The sequence below is a fragment of the Perognathus longimembris genome, chromosome 5 (genome assembly GCF_023159225.1).
Source record: "Perognathus longimembris pacificus isolate PPM17 chromosome 5, ASM2315922v1, whole genome shotgun sequence".
Lineage (NCBI taxonomy): Eukaryota > Metazoa > Chordata > Mammalia > Rodentia > Heteromyidae > Perognathus > Perognathus longimembris.
In genome coordinates, this window is record NC_063165.1 from 51,763,258 (window position 1) to 51,788,051 (window position 24,794).

Here is a 24,794-nt window from a genome sequence, read left to right on the forward strand (position 1 = left end):
GACTGAGCCTTTCTAGAAGAAAATTTAATGTTTATTAAAATTTAGAATGCACAGTACTATTAAAGGCAGCTTTTACAATAAATTACTCAGTCTATACTACGAAATATATGGGAAATAATGTAGGTATAGAAGGCTCTCTAATTCTGCAAATTCTTTTTGCTGTCTTTGGCAAATATATAAAGATGTGCCTCTCTTCAGACTGTGGTTTGTAAGTACTATATAAATGATTTCCTTACTAGGGTACTTAATGTGAAAGATATTAGGGGTAAACAGGTAAAAACAGAGTAATTATTTTCATGGCCTTATTTAATGATTATTAATTTCCTTAAAGAAAACATAGGACTTCGACCAGTTAAATAGCGTTCTAGCAAGAACAAATACATCATCACACAGATAGCATTGTTAAACAAAGACTCTCTTTGTATACCCAAATACATGAGCAGGCCTATGCTGGCAGTACATATTGTTCATTTATTATGTATGGGTGGATTTCCCATTTTACAAACAAAGCTCTCATTATGGTTTGAGAATGTTTTTAGTATGTACTTCCGGATCCCACAGGGGCAGAATGCTCCCACTGTCCATCACAGGACATCCACGTGAAGCTGCTAGCATGGTACAGTGGTACTCCCCTCCAGAGCTAAATATGCACAGAGACTGAATACATACTGGATAATGGCCTGGAAATCATATATGCTCATCAAATTACAGTCTGCTCACTGTTACTCAGATTTTTAAAAATCTCTTTCTTGTCTCTTTCTTACCTTCCTTCTTTTCCCAGTTGCACTCCTCTGGAATTCTATAATAAACTCCTATTCAAATACTGCCATTTGAAAGACTAGGCAAAGCACTATTTCTCCACTAAGGGGGGAAATACCTTCCCTGATTGTTGCACCCTATAGTAATTCAGGCTCTGACCTTTTGTCTTTACTAAGCACCTGGTTCTAATTTTTTGCTGCTTAACATGATTGATTAGCTTTTCATGGAGTTTTTTGGTTATCCCCCAATTACAGTACAAGCATCTTAAAGGCAGATTCCTGTGTTTTCTTCCTATGTTTCTCTTGTACCTACACAGTAAATGTAAATGTCCTGGTTTTATGACCCAAGACATACATTTAGTGTTATTAATAGTATTTTCCCCCTAAGAACCAAACTACGTTCTTCATAGAAACATAGATATTCTTCTAGCCTAATAAGTTGAGTTTGGCATCAGAACTCATCAGCTGACTCTGTATCCCAGCCACAGGACTGAACTTGTTCATCTTGTGGGAATTCAACCTCAATGTCGTAAACAAAATCTGGATCATCCTTCTTCTTCTGATTTTTCTCAAAAAGTTCATCCATGATTTTTTTCCTTTTGGCAAGCTCCTTGTCATCCAGTTTGTTTAGGTCTTCTTCAGGATCAATAGTTATTTCCTGCTCAATTTGTTTCATGGTTTCCTCCAAGCTCTGCCCCTTCAAGTAACCTCGTAAAAAACTGAACAACTTCTCTAACTGCTTCAGAGATACTTGTTCCAGGTAACTCTTGTGTCGTGGATTATTCTTTAATTGCTCAGCAGCTCTGGTACAATCTGGGAGGAAGGAAAAAACCATGTTACATATTTCATAGATAACCCAAACAATGACCATAAACTATCTGCGATAAATTGCTTCTAGGGCCAAAATGAAACAAAAAGCTTGGAATCCTGAAATCATTGATTCCATTATAGTCAAGTGGCTAAAGGCTTTATTGGAATAAATTAGTGTATAAAATTATAGTAAATTGAACTTTGATAGCTATCGGGGGACATGCCTGAGGAGGCGATGGGGAGGCAAAGGAGGGAGAATCACAAGTTCAAAGCCAGCCTGAGCAAAACAGCAAGATCTGTATCCAAACAATCAACTTATTATTATAAATGACTTATTATAAACTGAGCTCTCATTGTGGAGAAGGAAGGATAGGATGTATTTATTTTTTAATTCCTTAACTTGTGGAGATGTAAAAAATGTTCAACTGAAGAAAATATCTGAGAAAAAAACAGGAAAAGATTTTAGGTAGCAGTCATGTTACTAATAAAATGTTGACATAAAAAGTAAACATTTGGAGAGAAAGAAGGGAATTGATACTACTGAATAATGGTATCTCAGTTAACTTATATAGGCACAATGGCTTCTGACTATAATCCTATCTACTCAGGAGATTTTATTTTTGCAGGTCTGGGGCCTGAACTCAGGGGCTAAATGTTGTCCTTGAGCTTTCATGCTCAAGGCTAGTGCTCTACCACTTGAGCTACAGCTCCACTTCCACTCCTACCTACTGAAGAGGCTGAGATCAAGAACATGGAAGTTGGAGGCCAGCCCCAGGAAAAAGTTATCAAGACTCTCATCTCAACCAACAATATGAAGCTGAGTACTGTGGCATGCACATGTCACCCCAACTACATAGGATGCATAAATTGGAAGAGAGCAGTTCATGATGGCCTAGGAGAAGAGTGAGACTATTCTAAAACTAAACAATGTGAAATGGTGTGGTCTGGTTCAAGTGGTAGAGTGCCAGCCTAGCAAGCCCAAGATTCTGATTTCAAATACTAGCTCCACCACCACCAAACAAAAAACAACAAAAAAACTCCAAACAAACAAACCAGAAAAACCTACATTTGCCAGGTGGCCAGTGGCTCATGCCTCCGATCCCAGCTACTCATGAGGCTGAGATCTGAGGATGGCAGTACAAAACCAAGGAGGAAAATGTGTTAGATTTTTATTTCCAATTAATCGTAAAAAAAACTGCAAGTGGAGCTGTGGCTCAAGTGGTATAGTGGTAGCCTTGAGCACAAAAGCTCAGAGACAACACCTAGGTCTTAAATTCAAGCCCCAGACTTAGCACCCCAAACCCCCAAACCCGTAAAACAACAACAACAAAAACCCCCCACTACCAACTCCTTTTATAGATTAGGAAATGGAATCTCATTCAAGTCCCTGGTAGAGTCATAATTTGAACCTAGGTTCTGTTGCATGATACTCAATTGTTCAGTTCAGAGGGCTGAACCTAGGGTCTCACACATGCTAGGCAAGTGTTCTACCAATGAGCCATATCCCTCTTTCATTTTTTAATTTAAATTTGAGACAGAGTCTTGCCCCCACCCTAAGTTGCTCAAGTTTTAGATTTTTCTGCTTCACCCTTTCAAATAGCTGGGGTTACAGGCATGTGGTATCACACCTGGCATCAAACTATTCTTTAGTGATTAAGAGAATATATAGGTTGGGTGCTGGTGGCTCACACTGCAATCCTAGTTTCTCAGGAGGCTGAGATATGAAGATCATAGTTCAAAGCCAGCTAGGGCAGGAAAGTCTGTGAGACTCTTATCTTCAATTAACCGCCAGAAAACTGGAAGTGGCACTGTGGCTCAAAGTGGTAGAGCTCTAGCCTTTAGCACAAGAGCTCAGGGACAGTGCCCAGGTCCTGAGCCTCAAGCCACAATGACATATGAAAGAGAGAGAGAGAGAGAGAGAGAGAGAGAGAATATTAATATAGGATAGTTGGCAAGATGAATAGGAGGTACCTGAAAACTTTGAGAAGTTTCGGACTGGCATGATGCGCTGGCGACTCTTCCCTTTGATTTCATTCTCATAAATTAAGATGATAGCTGGAGGTTGGAATCTAATTCCACATTTCTTGGCAGTGCACATCATTTTTCACATATGCCTCAGGGTAAACTCAAGGAAGCCTGATGAAGATTATTATTAACCGCATAATAACTGTGTGCTGATGGGGGAAAGAATGTTCAATTAGGTGTTGACCATACCTCCTTTCCTTTGGCATTCCTCTGCAGCAGACTAAGTTGTTGTTCGGTTCTAGAAATGCAAGCCACCTTACAAAACTCAATAACTTCAGGGCACTCCTGAAAGTTCAGTTTGACCCTAAAGTCTGTTGGATGTTTGAAGTTTGTGGATTTCTTCCCCCCAGCACTGGGATTGAATGCAGGGCCTAGTTCTAGCTAGGCACTATGCCTCAGTCTAGTTTGTAGATTTTTTTTTGGGGGGGGGGGCCAGTCCTGGGCCGTGAACTCAGGGCCTGAGCACTGTCCCTGGCTTCTTTTTTGCTCAAGGCTAGTACCCTGCCACTTGAGCCACAGCGCCACTTCTGGCCATTTCACCCCCTCTCACCCCTTCTTGAACCAAACTAATCATCTTCATTCACTTGCTCCTCCCACTGGTACTCCCTCTCCACAGTGTCTGAATTTGCTTTTCTGTCATTTCTTTAATACACTTTCTTAATTGAGCAGTAAAAAAGATATTGTGGGGTCTGTTCTTAGGCTGATTCACTCTTTGGTAAGAATGCCATACATTTAGGTCCAAGCTGTATTGTGTGCCTAGGCTCATGTGTGAGCAAACATATACGCTTCAAGGAATCAGAGTCTTAAAAAAATCTACAAACTAGGGGCTGGAAATATGGCCTAGTGGCAAGAGTGCTTGCCTCGTATACATAAGGCCCTGGGTTCGATTCCTCAGCACCACATATATAGAAAAAAGCCAGAAGTGGCACTGTGGCTCAAGAGGTAGAGTGCTAGCCTTGAGCAAAAAGAAGCCAGGGACAGTGCTCAGGCCCTGAGTCCACGCCCCAGGACTGGCAACAAAAACAAAACGAATAAACAAAGAAGGGGTAAGAGAGTAAGAGAAGAGGATAGAGTGGGAGTTTGATTGGGATACATTGCATGCATATATGGAAATGTCACAATGAAACTCCTCTTTGTATAATTAATGCAAACTGATAAAAATCATTTAAAAAACATCAACAAACAACAAAGAAAAATATATCAGTCACTATCTATACCAAGATATAGAGGAAAATTTTACCCTGAGAGGTTCCCCAGACTACATCTGTCTCCCTTGTACTTTCCAAATTATTTCACTCACTGAAGTTGTTTTTTGGTTTTGGGTTTTTTTTGGGGGGCGGGCAGGGAGAAGATGGAGCTTAGTGGCATAGTGCCTGCCTAGCAGGCACAAGGCCCTGAGTTCAAGCTCCACTCCCACAAAAAAAAAGCAAAAATATCTTTTAAAAAATGTATTCATTTTCTTCCCATTAGGTCTATATAGCTCAGGATGGCAAGGAACATATCCATTTTACCACAGTACCAAGAAAATATCTAGAATATAGTAGGTCTTCCATATATACTAATTTAGGGATATATATATATATATATATATATATATATATCTCCAAGGCTCCTATATGTTAAGACAGATCAGAGGGCCCCACCTTTCCCTGGAGCACTGGGACAGAAATTAAGCATTGAACATTATTTCCTACTAATAAGTATTGTTGAATGCTATTACAACTGTTAGTTTAGTGCTGAGGCTTTTGTTAAGTCTTTATTGCAAACAATCTTTTAATGATTTCTGTGAATGATCAAAACTATGAAGAGGGGCTGGGAATATGGCCTAGTGGCAAGAGTGTTCACCTCGTATACATGAAGCCCTGGGTTCAATTCCCCAGCACCACATATACAGAAAATGGCCAGAAGTGGCGCTGTGGCTCAAGTGGCAGAGTGCTAGCCTTGAGCAAGAAGCCAGAGACAGTGCTCAGGCCCTGAGTCCAAGGCCCAGGATGGGCCAAAAAAAACCCAAAAAACCAACCAACCAAACAAACAAAAAAACTATGAAGAGTAACCCATTTAACAAGCCTTGAGTGGAAGTAACTGTCAGCCATAAAATTGTTTTACTGGCAACCAGCCAGACTATCTTCATGGTAGACCAGCTGTTTCAAACCCCATTCTGTGTGTGTGTTACTGGGAACTGAATCCAGGGCCTCAAGCATGCTAGGTAAGCACTCTTTAGAGCTCTGTTTCTAGCTAGTTGTGTGTGTGTGTGTGTGTGTGTGTGTGTGTGTGTGTGTGTGTGTGTGTGTGTGTTATTCCTGGGGCTTGAACTCAAGGCCTTGGTACTGTCCCTAAGCTTTTTTGTTCAAGGTGACCACTCTATCACTTGAACCACAGTTCCACTTCTGGCTTTTTGGTGATTAACTGGAGATAAGTGTCTCATGGACTTTCCTGCCTAGGCTGGCTTCAAACCGGGATCATCATTTCTCAGCCTCCTGAGTAGCTAGGATGACAGGTAAGAGCCAGCAGCACCTGGCTCTAGCTGTTTCTGTCACTTTAGGATTACTCTTAGGGGCTGAGAATGTGGCTTAGTGGTACAGTGCTTGACTAGCATGCATGAAGCTCTGGGTTTGATTCCTCAGCACCACATAAACAGAAAAGGCCAGGAGTGGCACTGTGGCTCAAGTGGTAGAGTGCTAGCCTTGAGCAAAAAGAAGCCAGGGACAGTGCTCAGGCCCTGAGTCCCAAGCCCCAGGACTGGCAAAAAACAAACAAACAAAAAAAAAACATTACTCTTAGGACACTCCAATAGCTACACAGAACAATTACAACCATGGCTGAAAGACATGTTCCAGTCAGGACTACTCCAGACAGCCTGCATCTGCCTTGGAAAATGGCTCTTAACCAAGACAAGCCTTGGTGACCCTGAAGTTTTTTTTTTACCCAAGCAAGAGAGGGAATAGTTCCCCCTTTGCATCAGCAGCAGGCTTGTGATTGGTGTAGAATATAACAATTTGCTTGAAAGGCTGTGTTGTGATTGGTATAGATCATAACCTTCAGTGCAAACACACTTGCCACATATCCCTTTCTGGCTACATGAGTAGACTCTGGAGCTCACTTGGCTCTGGAGCTCACTTTTCCAGTTGGGAGACACCCTGCGGTGCTGCTGTCAGTGTTGCAACATTAGAAGCTCTCAAATGGTCTTTTCTTGTCTACTTTTGATCTTACTAGAACAGGCTGAGCTGGTAATACAAGGAGATAGTGAGAGCACAGTAGGAGAGTGGGAGCAGCAGTAGTGGCCATGCGCAACAGCAGTGCAAGAACAACTGTGCTGATACCGTAGGTCTGAGAGCTGTAACACTAGATACTGTAGGAGTTGAGGTCTGCCCAGAAGCTGTAACATTAACAAATGCTGCTTGTGGCTGTCATTCACTGCTGCTGAAAGTGGAGCACTCAAATAGCTACGGTCAGGGCCATTGTTGGTTAGTCCAGAGCAATAAACTTCCAACCTGAGTACCTAAAGCCTGGAGCAAGAACTTCCCCAAGTTTCAGGGCCTGGTGTTGTAAGGTTCTGGGTCTGCAAGTTCAATCCCTACACCTTCCACATTCAAGGGCCCTGTACCACCAATACTAGGAGAGCTACTCCTTGTGTACTTATGGTCTCTCCACAGAGTAAAACAATCCTGGTCAGCTGATTGGAAACAATCTATGCATTTAATACCTAGGAGCCTGATCAAATATGCAGACCCAATGGAGAATTAGCATGTCCATATAGAAAAACCAGTTATAGGGCTGGGAATGTGGCTTAGCGGTAGAATGCTTGCCTAGCATGCATGAAGCCCTAGGTCCAATTCCTTAGCACCACACAAACAGAAAAAGCAGAAAGTGGCACTGTGGCTCAAGTGGTAGAGTGCTAGCCTTGAGAAAAAAGAAGCCAGGAACAGGGCTCAGGCCCTGAATCCAAGCCCAGGACTGGCAAAAAACAACAACAAACACAACCCCCCCCCCCAAAAGAAACCAGCTATATTTACATGGCTTCTTTTGCAACTTAGTTGTCTCATTATGGTTCCAGGTTTGTTTGTTTTTTCTTGGAGGGGGGGTTCTTCTCTTCCTCAGCCTCAGTCAAGATACATTTAATTATAGGGATTGTTTTTGAGGTGTGTATGATAATTTTAGAAAGATTCTCAAATGTTGAAAATCTTCAGGTAAGATTGGAAAAGGGGGGCTGGGGATACGGCCTAGTGGCAAGAGTGCTTGCCTCGTATACATGAAGCCCTGGGTTCGATTCCCCAGCACCACATATATAGAAAACGGCCAGAAGTGGCGCTGTGGCTCAAGTGGCAGAGTGCTAGCCTTGAGCAAAAAGAGGCCAGGTACAGTGGTCAGGCCCTGAGTCCAAGGCCCAGGACTGGCAAAAAAAACAACAACAAAAACAAGATTGGAAAAGGGCTCAAAGCCCATCAGAGTCCAGCATAGAGGCTAAACTCACAGACTCAAAGACTTATAGCAACAAGCCCTGAGATCTGGGGAGTTATGACTCTAGGCTTTAGGAACTGAGGTTGGAGGCTTATTGCTCTGGGCTTTAGCCAACCTTGGCTCTTGGAAACAAATGATATGAATGCTCTGCTTCCAGGAGCAGTTATAAAGTGATGATAGTTTCATAAATTGAGTGCTTCTGGAGCAACACTTAACATATGTTTTTTAAATCCCCTTTATAACTAATATAAGAAAAAAATTAAAAACCAACAGTACTTATGCATGTTTATGTAGAAAACTAGAGGCAAAGGAAGGAGGAAGAAAATGTGAACTAATCACTCTTGATTTCCTAGTCTTTTTTTCTAGGCATATGAACTATTTCCTATCTATTTCCTGACTAACAAAGTTAACCAATGTGATTATTAAATGTTTTACTAAAATGTAATTTTTATATAATTGCCAAGTAGGTTTGTCTTATGGATGTAAAATAATTCGTACAATAGCTCATTATTCGATGAATCTTAAACCCTTAGGAAGGTAATGACAAATAATTACTTTTGCCAGGTGTGGTGGAGCACACCTGTACTACCACACCTGAGAGACTGAGACAGGAGGATCTTGAGTTCAAGGCTAGTTGGGGCTATGAAGACTCGAAAAGAGAGAGATGCTTTTAAAATTACTGAGCGCTGCTTCTGATCTGATCTAATGATCAAATACTACCCTCAGCCTATTTCAACAAAATTTAGACATTAATAAACTTTCTAGAAGATACTACTCAGCACAAAGTAAACTACACATTCAAGCAAATGTCTATAGTTGTGAATGATGTCTCAAGGGATACCCCGTAATCTAAGTTTTTTCACTACACATTCTTTTATCTTTTAAATTTTAACCTTAATATTTACTAGTCTTGGTACTGTTTAAAATGCAAAATAATCCCAGGAGGATCATCACAATCATAATCATAAAAAGCTTGTCCTCAGCCTTACTCCTCTCCCTAAGCGACCAGTTACAATTCCTTTAGGTATTTTTCTTTTCAAGTTGTCGCCACATTTTAAAATATTTTGAATCCGTATCTCTCAACAACATCCTTACCCTGCTGTTTTCGGCTTGAGACACACCCATGGCCCTGGCTGAGACCCAGGCCGCGGGAGGAGGGACGCACAGCACGTTTACCTAATTCTCTTCTGGAGCGCGAATGCGTTCCTTCCCCGGGTCAGCGGCGGCCAGGGCCCCGGCGTCACTCATCATAGGGGGGTACCTGTGTCTCCGTGCGTGGCCGATCTCTTCACCCCCGTGCCAGAGCCAGGGTAACTTTCTTATCCTTGAAGAAGTTCACGTACCGGTGTATCTCCTCCAGCAGGCCGACGCGTGAACCTCCGGGAGGGCGTGGTTTACACCCGATCTCTCTGCACCGAGCTTCTGAAACGAGTCTGAGACCTAGCAGAGCCTGGCGCGGCAGGAAAAGGCGACGGGCCGCTGCCGGAAGAAGCGACGGTCAGAGCCCGTGCAGGCGGGACGGCGGAGTGAGCTTGCCGGCCAGGGGCCTGAGCCTGTGCGCACCCGACGCCACCAACGCAGCGAGTCTCGCCTTAGGGTCACGCATGCGAGGTCCCAGGTCCAGGGTCCCGCCGAGGTGTTGCCATGGCAACCACTCCCCCGCGAGACTAGAGCGCGTGCGTTACTCCTCGCCCCGCCCACAAGGGGGCGTGGCGGCGGTGGAGCCCACCCTGGGGCGGGCGAGCGGGCTGGAGTCGGCCTCTCGTGGCGCCTGGCGCCTGTGGAAGTTGCCTGCTGAGAAGATCCGGGGAGCCGCCGGACCACGGACCGGCGTGCGTGTACGGGCCCTCAACCTGTGGTGGCGCGTCTTGTGAGGCGTGTGCAGGCTCCCTCTGCGTCCTCATCTAGTCTCCCCGCGCCCCTCTCGGGCGTCCGCGCTCCGGCGTCCTGGCTGCCCTGTTCGTGGCTATCCGGGCAGTGGCCTGGCTGCTGGTTGGGTTGGTCGGGCTCGCCCACACGCTAGCCTCGGCCTTCTCCGAAGTCCCCTTCTTCGATGGTAAAGGGGACGGGGCTTGGGGGGAAGGGGTGGTTGGCAGCCGGGACTCGAGGGTCCTCCCGGGCGCCGCGGTTGGCCGCCGTCACCGGGGGCGGGGCCCTGGGATCGTGGCTGCTCCGCGGAGGTGGAAAAACAAAGGCCGTGAGCTTCTCCTGGCGCTCCCGGGATCCCCGCGCCGGATCCCTGACTTGGGTAGAGTCGGGTTTTTGGTGGTTCCGAGGCGGGACTGGCCGCACTGACCAAAGCACTGACCAGCCACAGTCAGGAAGCGTCTCGGGACATTTGGGGAATGCCCGAAACTTCTCTTCGCAGGGCCAGGCAAGTTTCCGCGCCCTGCACGGTGTGAGGCTCCCCAGGCTGTGCCTAGTGACTCCGTTTTGTACTTGGGCGATAGCCGGTGTGTGTGTTGGGGTGGGGGGTCGTTTTATTTTACTCACGTCTTTGCTTATAGACTGGGTTGGTCTGGGGTTTCTTTATGACACGGGACTGGGAATCTTTGGACCTGAATCTCCTGCGCCTGAAGTGTTGTGGATCCAGCCCCAAGCCAAACATGGTTCCATGTATATTTCCTGTGTGGAAGGGAAGTCAGACACGTGCTAGAGTAATTGTAATAAGGTGATAAGGCTTGATAGGAGGAAAGGCAACATATAAGTACCAGGTGAGTTTCTCCATCTGCAAAATGAGGGTGCCAGACTCAGCACAGTTCTGACTTTTCTTAGGCTTGTTGGCATGTTTATTTTCAAATTTATTTAAAGGATTATGAAGCCAAATAGTTTTTGTTTTTGTTGTTGTTGTTTTGCCCATCCTGGGGCTTGAACTCTGGGCCTCACTGCTGTTCCTGAGCTCCTTTTTGCCCAAGTCTAGCACTCTACCACTTGAATCACAGCTCCACTTCCGGATTCTTCTGCGATTAATTGGAGATCAAAGTCACATATTTCCTGCCTGACCTGGTTTTGAACTACAGTCATCAGATCTCAGCCTCCTGAGTCTAGAATTACAGATGTAAGCCACCAGTGACTGGCCAAATAGACTTTTGGTTTTGGAATCTCCAAGGACTCTTCATTGAATTTTAGCGTTAAAAAGGGGTCAGTTTCCAGCACCAGTTCAGAACATCATGACCAAATAATGTAATATTTAAGAGGGGTAGGATTGGAGCATGGCTTAGGTGGTAGGGCACTAGCCAATGAGCAAAAGTGAGGATACCAGACCAAGAATTAAAAGGGGAGAGGAAGACACTTTTTTTTTTCTCCTTTAAGACAAGGATTTGCTATGTAATCCAGACTAAACTCCAGTTTGGAGTTCTACTTCTGTCTCTAGAGTATTGAGTTTACAGGAATGAGGCTACCATGGTAGAGTGCTAGCCTTGAGCTGAAGAGCTCAGGGACAGCGCCTAGGCTCAGAGTTCAAGCCCCATGACTGACCCCCCCACCAAAAAAAAATCAAATGTTGGCTGGGAATGTGGCTTCGTGGTGGAGTACTTGCCTAGTATGCATGAAGCCCAGGGTTGGATTCCTCAGCACCACATACACAGAAAAAGCTAGAAGTGGTAGAGTGCTAGCCTCATCAAACCAGGGATGGTGCTCAAGCCCTGAGTTCAAGCCCTAGGACTGGCAAACAACAACAAAAAATCAATGTTATAGGTATCAGTTGCTCACACATAATATGGATGCTTGTGACACATGCCTGTAATCCTGACTACTTAGGAGGCTGAGATCTGAGGATAGAGGTTTAGAGAGTCGTAAAGTCAGCCCAGGTAAACAAATCTGAGACTTTTACCTCTGATTAACCAGCAAAAAGCCAGAAGAGGAGGTGTGGCTCAAGTGGTAGAGTGCCAGCTTTGAGTAAAAAAGCTAAGCCAGAAGAAGGCCCTAAGTTGAAGCCCCAGTACATGCACACAAAAACATACCCATAATCAATACTGGGAGGAGGAGTGATTAAGGGAACATAATGGAATGGATTTGTTCAAAGTACACTGGATATAACTCTGGAATTATCACGGTGAAACCCACTATTAATGTATGGTAGTAAACATGAAAAAGTCATACTTAATATACACACTTTGTAAAGTAGCCTTTTCTGCTATGTAAAATGAATGATTTACTACTCTAGAATACATCTAGAATTTAATAATCAGACAAACCTTGTTTCAAATGAGTCACTGTTTTTCTTACTAGTTCTATGACTTACCACTAATTACTAACTATAAATCCTTGCTTTCTCCTGTGTACAAGTAGCTTTTCATCTGCTTAGTGTGCCAGTTGTAAAAGTTACAAAAACAGAAAACATGAAAGCTCAAAGGATAAGATTAAAGATGAAGATATTATGAACATATTTCTTCTGTTTTTTTTTCTTAATTTCAAAAGTTTTTACCTTCATGTCATTTTCTCAGTGCATCTTCTGAGGAATAGATCTAGTGGTTTAGCAGCATGCAGTTTACACAGTTGCTGAGTGTTTCAGTGTTCTTTCCACACACATCTAGCTTTTGCTGTGGAGGCGAGTTCCATAGCCTGGCATTCTGGCATTGTTGGTGGTGGACAGAGACTGAAATTTAATTTCATGATACTTAAATTGAGTAATAGCATAGAATCAGTTGAGTAAAAAATTTGATTATTTTAACCTTATAAATGAAATCATTGGACCTCTGAGTGCCTCAGTTTAACTTTCTCATGGTCATAGTCTCATGGATTATTCTGCCTGACTTGTCCTGGAATCTAGATTCTCCCTCTCAGTCTCCCAAATAGCTCCCATACCTGCCTAAATGATTTAACATTTGATTTTTGTTATTTTACCTTTAGGTTGGTTAGTCTTTTTGACAACTAAAGCATATTGCCATAATTATTTTCAGTTGTTTAAATATTCTTTCACCGAGTGTCTATTTTAAAAAGTTTTTTTTTATTCTTACAGGCATCAGGGCCACTTGTTCTGAAATTGTTTTGAGGCAAGAAGTTTTGAAAGATGGTTTTCACAGGTAAGTTGCTCATTGATTTCTACTTACATTCAAATACTGCCTCATATAGTTAGAGGAAAAAGTTGATAGTTGAAATATGGATAAATTGAAATAAGGATATCCTACATGCTTCAAACTTTGAAATTATTAAAGTAATAGTGGAGAAAAAGGTATGCTTTTAATTTTCTGTATATAGCCAGCAGCTCTGTATACAGTATCTCATTTAATCTTCACAATGGCCATGAGATGGTTATTTCTTGATTTTTAGATCTGGTAACTAGACTTCAGAAATTTAAATAACTTGGTACTAGTTAGGATAATAGAGCTGGCTCAGATAACATTATTGTACTGTCCTTTAAAGCTGTGCTGTCAAATAATATGATGTATCTCTGTAAATAATGATTTCTTCTGTACTAGAATTGGTTCCAAATGATCAAGCTGTTTCCAAATCCAAAACTCTCTTTGAGAGAGAGACAAATGTTTGGTAGGTATTGGAGGCTCACGCCTATAATCCTAGTTTCTCAGGAGGCTGAGATCTGAGGATCCAAGTTTGAAGCCAGCCTGGGCAGGAAAGTTTGTGAGATTGTTAATCTCCAATTAATCACCAAAACAAGCTATAAGTGGAACTGTGGCTCAAGTGGTTAAGTGCTAGCCTTGAATACAAATGCTCAGGGACAGAACATAGGCCCTGAAGCTCCTTGTCTGGCACAAACAAATAAATGATGAATGTTTGAGGATGAGGACATTGCACGCACAAGTCCAACTTTGATTCCCAGCATCACAAACAAAAAAGATATTTGCCAGTATTGAAGATCTAAAAGATGGGTAAAAGTTGTGGAAACTATTCCATCAGAAAACTTTCTAATTTTTAAAGCTTCTCAAGTGATTACTTTGAAATGATTCTTAGATCTACGATAGATCTGTAAGTTCTAATACATTTATTTCTCAAATTATTTCAAATTGTAAATGTCTAGGAGATGATATAGTGGGAAAACTTGGCCTTCTTTTTTTTTCTTGACCTTTTTACTTAGATTTGGGCTCAAAGTGTAGTTGTACTCCTCAGTATGTGTCCTCAGGCAAGTTACTTAAGTATTTAGTACATTGTCAGTAAAGCTGCATGGAGATAATGTTTCCTCCTCAGTATTGTGAGGATGAGATCAGAAAACACCAGAAGCTCCTCAATATAGTGCTGGTCATCTAGTAATTACTCAAAAAATGTTAACTCTTAATAATGAGTTAGGTGATGTTAGAGAGAATTGAATGTAAAGTAACAAAATTAATTTGGGAAGAGAGATGATGGGAAGAAATTTCTAATAGTTGATGGAGTTCTAGAGACACATTTTACATGATGTTGGAAGACTCATACTGAGTACATAGTTTCTGTTTTTGCAGTTATTAGCATGTGTAAAACTATTTCCCTGACTGAATTTTAAGAGTAATAGGAGCTAGTGAACAGTGCAGAATTGACAGTAGAATCATACATGACTCTAGGAAGGAAGAAAAAAATACTGTTTTAGGTTTTTATGTTGATGAATGCAATTTTCTAGTTATAAAATTTGAGAATAAAAGTGGGATGTAAAACCAAGGATGAAGTGACAAAAACTATTAGAATAGTTTCAGAAAATAGAAATCAGTTTTACTTGTTTGAGAATAGAAAATGTCAGTTATCTTTTTTTTTGCCGGTCCTAGGGCTGGAACTCAGGGCCTGGGCACTGTCGCTCAAGGCTAATGTTCTACCACTTGAGCCACAGCTCCATTTCTGGCTTCTTTTGGTGATTTATTTGAGGTAAGGGTCTCACAGACTTTCCTGTGCATGCTGGCTATCAACCATGATCCTCAGATAGTGTTCTGAGTAGCTAGGATTACAGGCACAAGCCACTGATGCCTGGCTTCTTTTTGGTATTTGGCAGTGTATAAAATGATTTTTACAGGGTTGGGAATATGGCCTAGTGGTAAAGTACTCACCTTGTATACATAAAGCCCTGGGTTCGATTCCTCAACACCACATATATAGAAAAAGCCAGAAGTGGCACTGTGTGGCTCAAGTGGTAAAGTGCTAGTCTTGAGCAAAAAGAAGCTCAGGGACAGTGCTCAGGCCCTGAGTTCAAACCCCAGGACTGGCAAAAAAAAAAAACCAAAACAAAACAAATAAAATGACTTTCACATTTTTATAGTTTTGTGGTTTTTTTTTCCCAGAGCTGAGGACTGAACCTCGGGCCTTGCGCACGCCGGGCAGGCACTCTTCCGCTGAGCTAAATCCCCAGCCCCGACTTTCACATTTTTTTAAGTTTAAAAAAGAAAGCAGAGAAAAATACATAACAAATCTTATGTGTCTCAAAGGCCAAGAGTATTTGCTTACTTTAAAGAAAGATTGCCATCCTTGGCTTATGTATTCATAGGCTAGTAACACACTTATGATAACTTTTTTCTCTTTCAGTATTGAGGCTTTAATTCAGGACTTCATGCTTGCTAGACAGATGTTCTACCACCGAACCATGCTTCCAGCTCTGTTCTGCTAGTTAATTGGAGATAAGGGTCTCATTCACTTTGCTGTCTTTAAGAACCACAATCCCAGGCTGAGTATATGGCCTAGTGGCAAGAGTGCGCACCTCTTATACATTGAAGCCCTGGGTTCGATTCCCTGGCACCACATATGTAGAAAACGCCCAGAAGTGGTGCTGTGGCTCAAGGGGCAGAGCAAAAAGAAGCCAGGGACAGTGCTCAGGCCCTGGGTCCAAGGCCCAGGACTGGAAAAAACAAAAACAAAACCCATAATCCCCAGATCTCAGCTTCCTCTCTTTTTTTTTTTTTTGGTAGGTGGATGGGGGTTGAACTCAGGGCTTAGACAATGTCCCTGAGCTTTTTTGCTCAAGGCTAGTGCTCTTCTACTTTGAGCTACAGCTCCATTTCTGGTTTTTAGGTGGTTAATTGGAGATAAAAGTTTCAGGACTTTCCTTCCCAGGCTGGGTTTGAATCACATTCCTCAGATCTCATCCTCCTGAGTAGCTAGGATTACACACGTGAGGCACCAGCATCCAGCTCCTATAACATATTTTAAATTAATTTGTAGATATGTTTATGAGGTCAGAAAAGATTTTATATAGGGGCTGGGAATATGGCTTAGTGGTAGAGTACTTGCCTCATATATGTGAAGCCCTGGGTTCAATTCCTCAGCACCACATATATAGAAAAAGCCAGAACTGGCTCTGTGGCTCAAGAGTTATAGTGCTAAAAAAAACAGAAAAAAACAAAAACAAGAGTTATAGTGCTAATCTTGAGCAAAAAGAAGCCAGGGACAGTGCTCAGGCCCTGAGTTCAAGCCACAGGACTGGCAAAAAAAAAAAGAAAAAAAAGATTTTATGTATATATCATATATATGTGTATATGTGTTCATTTTTGTATATAAATGGTTTCTAACAAATGACAGTGAAACAGATGGGGCTATATATATGTATAAATATGTGTATATATGCATGTGCACACATACTCATACACATGAATATATGTATGTATGTGCATATATGGTATACTTAATATGCCATATACACATATAGCACACACATATATATGCATACATATTTATTTACACACACATACCATTTGTTGAAAGACTTATCTTTCCCTATCAAATTATGTTGGTACCTTTATTGTAAATATGTGAGTATTTTTTGGACTTGTTTTTCAAATGATCTTAATTTTTTCTCTAATGCTTATTGCTTATAACATGAATTATGAAAGCTAATGAGTAATTCTGACATAATATAAGTATTTTATAGTTTAATTTGGTAATTACTTTTGGAAAGTGAATTTTAAATATATTTGAAATATTGAAATATATCTGCTATTGTAGGTACAATGTTGTACTATCATTTAACAATTGAATGAAGAGATTTACTTTAAACTCTACTTTTCTTCCAGAGACCTTGTGGTAAAAGTAAAATTTGGAGAAAGCATCGAAGATTTGCAGACCTGCCGACTCTTAATTAAACATTATATCCCAGCAGGACTTTTTGTGGATCCATATGAACTGGCTTCATTAAGAGAGAAAAATGTAACAGAGGTATAACTATTAGGGATTTTTTTTCTGAGAGAAATTAATTTAGGGACTCAATAATTTGTATTATTAAGGCAAAATAGATCAGACAAACTTACATTTTGTTTAAATGTATAAAGTGATACTTTAGATGAGTGCTAGTGGCTCATAATTGTAATTCTAGCTACTCATGAGGCTGAGATCTGGTTTGAAGCCAATGAGGCAGTCTGCTTCCTAATCTTAAACCCTAGTCATGTGTTAATTTTTCCTCCCCAGTACTGGGGTTTGTACTCAGAGCCTCAATGCTTGTTAGGCAGGAGCTCTGTCACTTGAGCCATATCCCCAGCCTTCCTTTTGCTTTTCAGTTTGTTTTTCAGATAGAGTCTAAAGCTTTTCCCCAGGCCAACCCCAGACCTTGATCTTCCTCCCACTGCCTCATGAGTAGCTGAGATTGTGGTCAAGTACCATCATGCACAGGCCCGTATTTCTTTCTGTTATTTTGAAAATTCATAGAAAAATATGTCACATTTATGACACATAATTAGAAATTTATTTCTCAATATATCATGCACTTTTTTACTTCTTTCTAGCCCAGTTGAGACTCTGGCCCAATCCTTTGTGCAGAGGAATATTGTCATGAAAAGTACTAATATGTGTTGATTTTAACTAGATAGCAGGAAATTTATATGCAGAATTAGTTGTTGCCTGTATGCCTACAATTAAAACTTAAGTCTCTTTCTGGAAATAAAATTTTGCCTCTAACTAATTTAGAATAATGGGCCAAAGCAAGTGGGTGGTATGGCTACAAAATGCTTTGTAAGGCATTTGAGATGAATAAATGCAAGCCTTAACTTGGCTCTGTAGGGGGCTGCAGATTCAATAGAGTAGAGAGCACACACTTAGCATGCAAGAAGTCTTCAGTGTAATCTCAGCACTGCAAAAAGAAAAAAAATTCACCAAGGATTAAGACATCAAATAAACTTCATTTCATTTTTTTTTTTTTTTGGCCAGTCCTGGGCCTTGGACTCAGGGCCTGAGCACTGTCCCTTGGCTTCTTCCCGCTCAAGGCTAGCACTCTGCCACTTGAGCCACAGCGCCGCTTCTGGCCGTTTTCTGTATATGTGGTGCTGGGGAATCGAACCTAGGGCCTCGTGTATCCGAGGCAGGCACTCTTGCCACTAGGCTATATCCCCAGCCCTCATTTCATTTTTAAGTAAGGTTATTAGATTGCCCTTTCTTTCCATAGTTCTTCAGTGCTTTGCATCAAACCTCATACAGTGCTTTGGATCAAGCCTCATACATTCTCAGCTAGCACTCTACCACTGAGCTACACTTGTAGCCCCTAGATAAAAGTCTCTCATACTCTGAAAACAACACAATACTCAATTGAAACATGAAATTGCTATTTTGTAGTTCCAAGTAAAAATACTGTGTTTTGGAACTGTAACTGTTAGTCAAAATATATGATATTCAGACTAATGTTTTTGAACAAGAAAAGGAACCAGAGCCCAATGGCTTACACCTGTAATCCTAACTACTCAGCAAGCTGATCTGAGGATTGCAATTCAAAGCCAGCCCAAGAAGGAAAGGGCTAAGAATCTTGTCTCTGTTTAACCACCAAAATACTGGAAGTAGAGGTGTGGCTCGAGGGGCAGAATGTTACCTACCCTTAAGTGGAAAAAGTTAAGGGACATCACCCAAGCCCTGAGTCCCAGTACTGGAACTGGGGGGAAAAAAAAAAAAGGGAATAGAAAAGACAAATAAAAGGCTTAATGTTCCACTTGAAATAACCAAGAAATAGACAAAATGTATAAATTAATGAAAAAAGTCATTGAACATCAGGTAGTAAAAGGCACTGATATCGAGAGAAGTGGCAATAAATGTGAACCCCAGGATTACCCTGTTTTTTTTTTTTTCCTCCTGTAGTATACTGTCTTTTGGCTATAGAATTCTTTTTTCTTTTTTTCTTTTTTTTTTTGCCAGTCCTGGGGCTTGGACTCAGGGCCTGAGCACTGTCCCTGGCTTCTTTATAATCAAGGCTAGCACTCTGCCACTTGAGCCACAGCGCCACTTCTGGCCATTTTCTGTATATGTGATGCTGGGAAATTGAACCCAAGGCTTCATGTATATGAGGCAAGCACTCTTGCCACTAGGCCATATTCCTAGCCCCAATAGAATTCTTTTTTTAAACTATATCTTAAAAAAAAATTTTTTTTTTTGCAAGGGCTGAGGCTGTCATTCAGAAGTAGAGTGTTTAGCATGTATGAGGTCCCCACTGGGGTTTGATTTCCAGTACCACACACAAGATCCAAGATCCTTATGCCACTTTTTTCATGAACTTTTTTTTTTCCTAGTCATGAGGCTTGAACTTGGGCGCTGTCCCTAAGCTCTTTTGCTCAAGGCTGGCGCTCTACCACTTTGAGTCATAGTACCACTTCCAGTTTTCTGATGGTTAATTGTAGATAAGAATCTCAGCGACTTTTCTGCTCCAGGCATGAGCCACCAGCACCTGGCTCCATTAACTTTGCTTTTGTATTGGGTTTTTTTGTTTGTTTGTTTGTTTGTTTTTTGCCAGTCCTGGGCCTTGAACTCTGGGCCTGGGCACTGCCCTAAGTTTTTTTTGCTCAAGGCTAGCACTCTACCACTTTGAGCCACAGCACCAATTCTGGCTTTTTCTGTTTATGTGGTACTGAGGAATCAAATCCAGGGCTTCATGTATGCCAGACAAGCATTCTACCACTAAGCCACATTCCCAGCCTCTCCATTAACTTTTATATCTACTGTGGAACAAGCTGACAACCTTTGCCTGTTTGTCTGACTCACTACCATTTTACTTCACTGAAGAACAGGAAATTAGGGCTGGGGATATGGCCTAGTGGCAAGAGTGCTTGCCTTGTATACATGGAGCCCTGGGTTCAATTCCTCAGCATCACGTATATAGAAAACAGCCAGAAGGGGCACTGTGGCTCAAGTGGCAGAGTGCTAGGACAGTGGTCAGGCCCTGAGTCCAAGGCCCCGAACTGGCCAAAAAAAAAAAAAGAACAGGAAATTACCAGAGTGATACCAATCATTTTAACCTAATACAGGCTTACCTTTCTGTTACAGTTGGTTTTATACTTACTGAATGATATAGTATTTATTCACATAATTTAACTTACCTTGATACTTGTTTTATCACCAAAACAGAAGTTAGTCAGGAAATTTCACAGCCACTTTTTTTCTTATAGGAAAGAACTGGTACCCCAAGGTATATTTTCTCCAATTGACTCCTGTGTTTTCTATGAAAAATTAAAAATGAGAAAATAGCAGGGATGTTTTATAAGGGAGTAAATTGACACTTTGCATATCTGTACAGCAGTTGTCGTGTTTTACTACGTATACTTTCTTCTTTTTGATAATACTGGTGTTCTCTTCAACAGGCAGTGATGGTTTCAGAACACTTTAATATAGAAGCCCCCAACTATCTCTCCAGGGAATCTGAAATTCTCATGTATGCCAGGAAAGATGTGCAGTGCATCGATTGCTTCCACTCCTTCTTACCTGTGCACTACCGCTACCATCGGCCACATAGCAAAGATGGAGACACACTTATTGTGATTAACAACCCAGATCTGTTGATGTACTGTGACCAAGGTGAGGGTGGCAAGGCCTCCAGCAAGGACAGACATGGCAAAAGCTTGTTTCTGCTGAGCTCTAGTGGCTCACACCTGTAATCCTAGCTACTCAGGAGGCTGAGATCTGAGGATCAGGGTTTGAAGCCAGCTGAGGCAGAAAAATCCTGGTTTGGGGGATTGAATTCAGGAACTTTTGCATGCTGGGCAAGCATCCCACCACTTGAACAATGCCTCTGCTGCTCCTTTTCCCAACTTTCTTTTTTTCAGTACTATGATTTGATTGTTTTTTTTTTTTTTTTTTTTTTTTGTATTTTGTTTGTGAGACAGTTTTGCTAACTTTGCCCAGGCTATTTTCAAACTCATGATTTTCCTGTGTCTATCTCTTGAGTATCTGAGATTATAGGCGTGTACCACTACACTTGGCATTTTGTTTTGTTTTGGTAAAACTGGACATTGAACTTAGGCATTTTTTCTCTTAGTAAGTATTCTACAGGTTGAACCATACCCCTCAACTCTTGTTATTTTTGATATAAGATTTCTTTATGTAGCCCAAGTTGATTAGGGTTAAAGACATCCTCTCACTCCTGGGTGACTGTTTCTCTATAAATGTTGATCCAATTGCTCCTGTGCTGCTTTCTGGTTTTTTGTTTGTTTGTTTGTTTGTTTGCCAGTCGTGGGGCTTGAACTAGGGCTTGAACACTGTCCCTGGCTTCCGTTTGCTCAAGGGTACCACTCTACCACTTGGCCACAGCGCTCCTCTTCCTGCTTTTTCTCTTTATATGGTGCTGAGGAATTGAACCCAGGGCTTCATGCATGCTAGGTAGGCACTCTACAACTAAGCCACTTTGCCAGCCCCTGCTTTCTTTTTTATACAGCATTGCAGGTCCTTATGGATTTGGATGTTTTGTGTCTACTTGCATGTCGTTTGGTGTCTTTTTGTTGTCTTCTTTTTGTTGTCAACTTTAACTTTGCGTTTTAAAATGTGGAGATTTTGATGAGTTAAAAACTATTTTTTCGGGGCTGGGGATATGGCCTAGTGGCAAGAGTGCCTGCCTCGTATACATGAGGCCCTGGGTTCAATTCCCCAGCACCACATATACAGAAAATGGCCAGAAGTGGCACTGTGGTTCAAGTGGCAGAGTGCTAGCCTTGAGCAAGAAGAAGCCAGGGACAGTGCTCAGGCCCTGAGTCCAAGGCCCAGGACTGGCCAAAACAAAACAAAAACAATTTTTTCACTATTTCCTCTTTTTTCTCCTTTTTTTTCTGGCTAAATTTGCAAATGAAATCTTGAATAATACTGAGGAGCTATGATTATAGGCATGAGCCACTGTTGCTCTGGTTACTATTAATAAGAAGACTTCAAAGCATCAAAACTTTTTTCTTTAGTTCATGGAAGCCCTATCAGATTTTGGTTCTTTATGTCCAAATCTGGGCTGAGTTAAATTGGAATGTTTATGAAGACTAATAGCACTGTTACTAAAACCTGGCAAATAAGTTTTTTTAATCTTATATTTGCCACCACCACACCTATTATGAAACAATTAAAAAGTCTTCAGCTCTACTATTAGCTTCTTTATTCAGCATAACTTTGTTTTGATTAATGATAACCTCTTCTTAACCTAAATGAAGTTTGAATAATGCTTGTCCTGAGAGGCCACCAGTTCTGATACTGGTTTTGTTTTCTGCTGGTCCTAGGGCTTGAACTCTGGGCCTGAATGCTGTCCCTGAGCTCCTTTTGCTCAAGGCTAGGGCTCTACCACTTGAGCCACAGCACCACTTTGGTGATTAATTGGAGATGTGTCAGGGACTTTGCTGTCCAGGCTGGTTTCAAACTGTGATTCAGATCTTAGCTTCCTGAGTAGCTAGGATTATAGGCGTGAGCCACCAGCTCCCAGCTACTGTTTTGTTTTTTATCTGGATACTATTTACACGGCTGTATTTCATGTGGGAATTAGTCAAATTGTATACTTGGGATGTGTGTTCACTTTTCTAAATGCATTTGATACTTCAAAAAATTTACATTAAACATGTAGTGGCATTGTTGAGAAGTCAAGTTAACTTTCTGTGATACCTTTGTAATTTTAAAAAAGGATGCTAAAATGAATCTGAATCATATATATTAGGTGTTAAAAGGTTTCAGTACTCACATCACAGCATGAAAGACTGTTGCTGAATTTTAGTGCAAGACTATCCTTTAGTCCAAACCAAAGTTTTGTGACATCTTGTTCTACCACTTTTTCTCAGAGTTTCCAGTTTTGAAATGCTGGGCTCAATCCAAAGTAGCAGCTCCTTGTGCTTTCAAGAGTAAGGATATCTGCCAGTGGAACAGTATGAAGTATAAATCGGTAAGCTAATATTCTGTGGTGTTTTTAGTGCCTTCTCATTTAGAAGTGTCTTTATACTTTTGTTAGATTTAAACTGTGAAACACCTTAAGTGTCATATAATTATATGGCATATTTGTTTATTGTACCCTTGTGCATATTTAGATCTGAAGTCGTTTCCTTGTTGCTAGAAGTCTTTCTACCAGGTAGCTCAGAAAAACCATACCTTACAGTATGATATGCTGTGCATATCAGAGAACTGACAATTGAAAATAGATGAGCGTGGCAACAGCTAATACAACTTAGAATTGCTTTTGAGCACACTATCACTGCCATGTGGTACCTGAATTGTTTTCAAACTCTAAAATACATTTGGAGAAATGTGATTTTTTTTTCTTTGTCATGGGGCTTGAACTCAAGGCCTGGATGCTGTCCTAGTTCTTTTTGTTCAAGTCTTAGCACTCTACCATTTTGAGCCACAGCCCTACTTCCAGTTTTTGTGTGGTTAATTGGAGATAAAAGTCTTACGGGAACTTTTCTGCCCTGGCTGGCTTCGAACCATGATCCTCAGATCTCAGCCTCCTGAGTAGCTAGGGTAACGGGTGTGAGCCACTGGCATCCGGCTTGATTTTTTTTTTTTTATATGCAACACACACACACAAACATACAGACATACACACGCAAGTAGTGGTCTTATGTAAGATGTGATACTTTAAATGTCTCTAACTGTCACTCTTCTCTCCACAGATCCTCAAGAATGTGACCCTACATGTTCCAGTGGGACTGACTATACATACCTCGTTAGTGTGCTCTGTGACTCTGCTCATTACCATCCTGTGTTCTATTTTAATCCTTCTTGCTGTTTTCAAATATGGACACTTTTTCATATAAGTTTTTTACAGTTAAATGTTTTCTGTAATCCTCAATAGCTCTTATTTATTTGTGACTAGAAATGCTCTTCTAAAATTAACTCAGCTTTTAATTTTTATTTATAGTTAAAATTGCAAGAGGAATTTTAAGTCGCTTTTAGCTAATTCCAAAATTTAGTTCTTTTGTGTAAACCTTTGAAAATCTTTAGTCATCAAGTGCCTATAGCAGAGGCTTAACTCAGTTACATCGAAATTTATTTAGTTAGAAGTGACTTTATCTTGGAAAACAATTAGAAAAGATAGAAAATAAGATAGAAAAATTATTTCATTATAATTGGTGACAAATTATCCTCACTTTATAAATATGAATCTTTCCATTTAAGCTAAAATTGGAGAAAAGCCTTATAAAAGTAAAATGGGCTATTATAGCTCAAGTGGTTGGACACTGGCCTAGCACATATAAAAAGCCCCGAGTTCAATCCTTGTACTTCCCCTCAAAAAAAACAACCAAAAAAAAAATTAATTTGGATGAAAATCAAGTTTAATTTAAATGGTAGTTTTATGAGACTTACTAAAGTTTAGACTGTCAAAGAAACAAGTTAGTTAAAAATTATTAAATTTTCCTTAAAAAATATTTCTTTTGAATGTATAAATTGGCTGGAAGTTAACGAAACTGAGAACTAAGGTTTATTACTGATTTTCTACTGAGTTTGTTGGGGAGACGATTCAGGTTCTCTTTTCTTTGTTGTTGTACCAGTCCTGGAACTTGAATTCAGGGCTCAGGCCCTGTCTCTGAGCTTGTTTTGCTTAAGGCTAGTACTGTACCACCTGGGCCACAGCTTCACTTCTGGTTTTTTTGGTAGTTAATTGAAGATAAAAATATCCTAGACTTCATGGCCTAG

General features: G+C 41.1%; 2 protein-coding genes across 2 annotated transcripts; one reads left to right on the plus strand and one right to left on the minus strand.

The window, feature by feature from the left end:
• Positions 1–9,198, minus strand: Cep19 (centrosomal protein 19). The gene is made up of 3 exons (XM_048346877.1): positions 9,147–9,198; positions 3,540–3,742; positions 1–1,571 (listed from the first exon to the last, which is right to left on the minus strand). Exons 2-3 carry the CDS (start codon positions 3,667–3,669, stop codon positions 1,210–1,212), a joined length of 492 nt encoding a protein of 163 aa, XP_048202834.1. The 5' UTR covers positions 3,670–3,742; positions 9,147–9,198; the 3' UTR covers positions 1–1,209.
• On the plus strand, positions 6,877–23,993 carry Pigx (phosphatidylinositol glycan anchor biosynthesis class X). The gene is made up of 8 exons (XM_048345835.1): positions 6,877–6,914; positions 9,415–9,889; positions 9,960–10,107; positions 13,012–13,075; positions 16,973–17,114; positions 20,507–20,720; positions 22,946–23,046; positions 23,771–23,993. The coding sequence occupies exons 1-8, from the start codon at positions 6,877–6,879 to the stop codon at positions 23,912–23,914; spliced, it is 1,326 nt and encodes a 441-aa protein (XP_048201792.1). The 3' UTR covers positions 23,915–23,993.
• Positions 23,994–24,794: the final 801 nt, after the last annotated feature.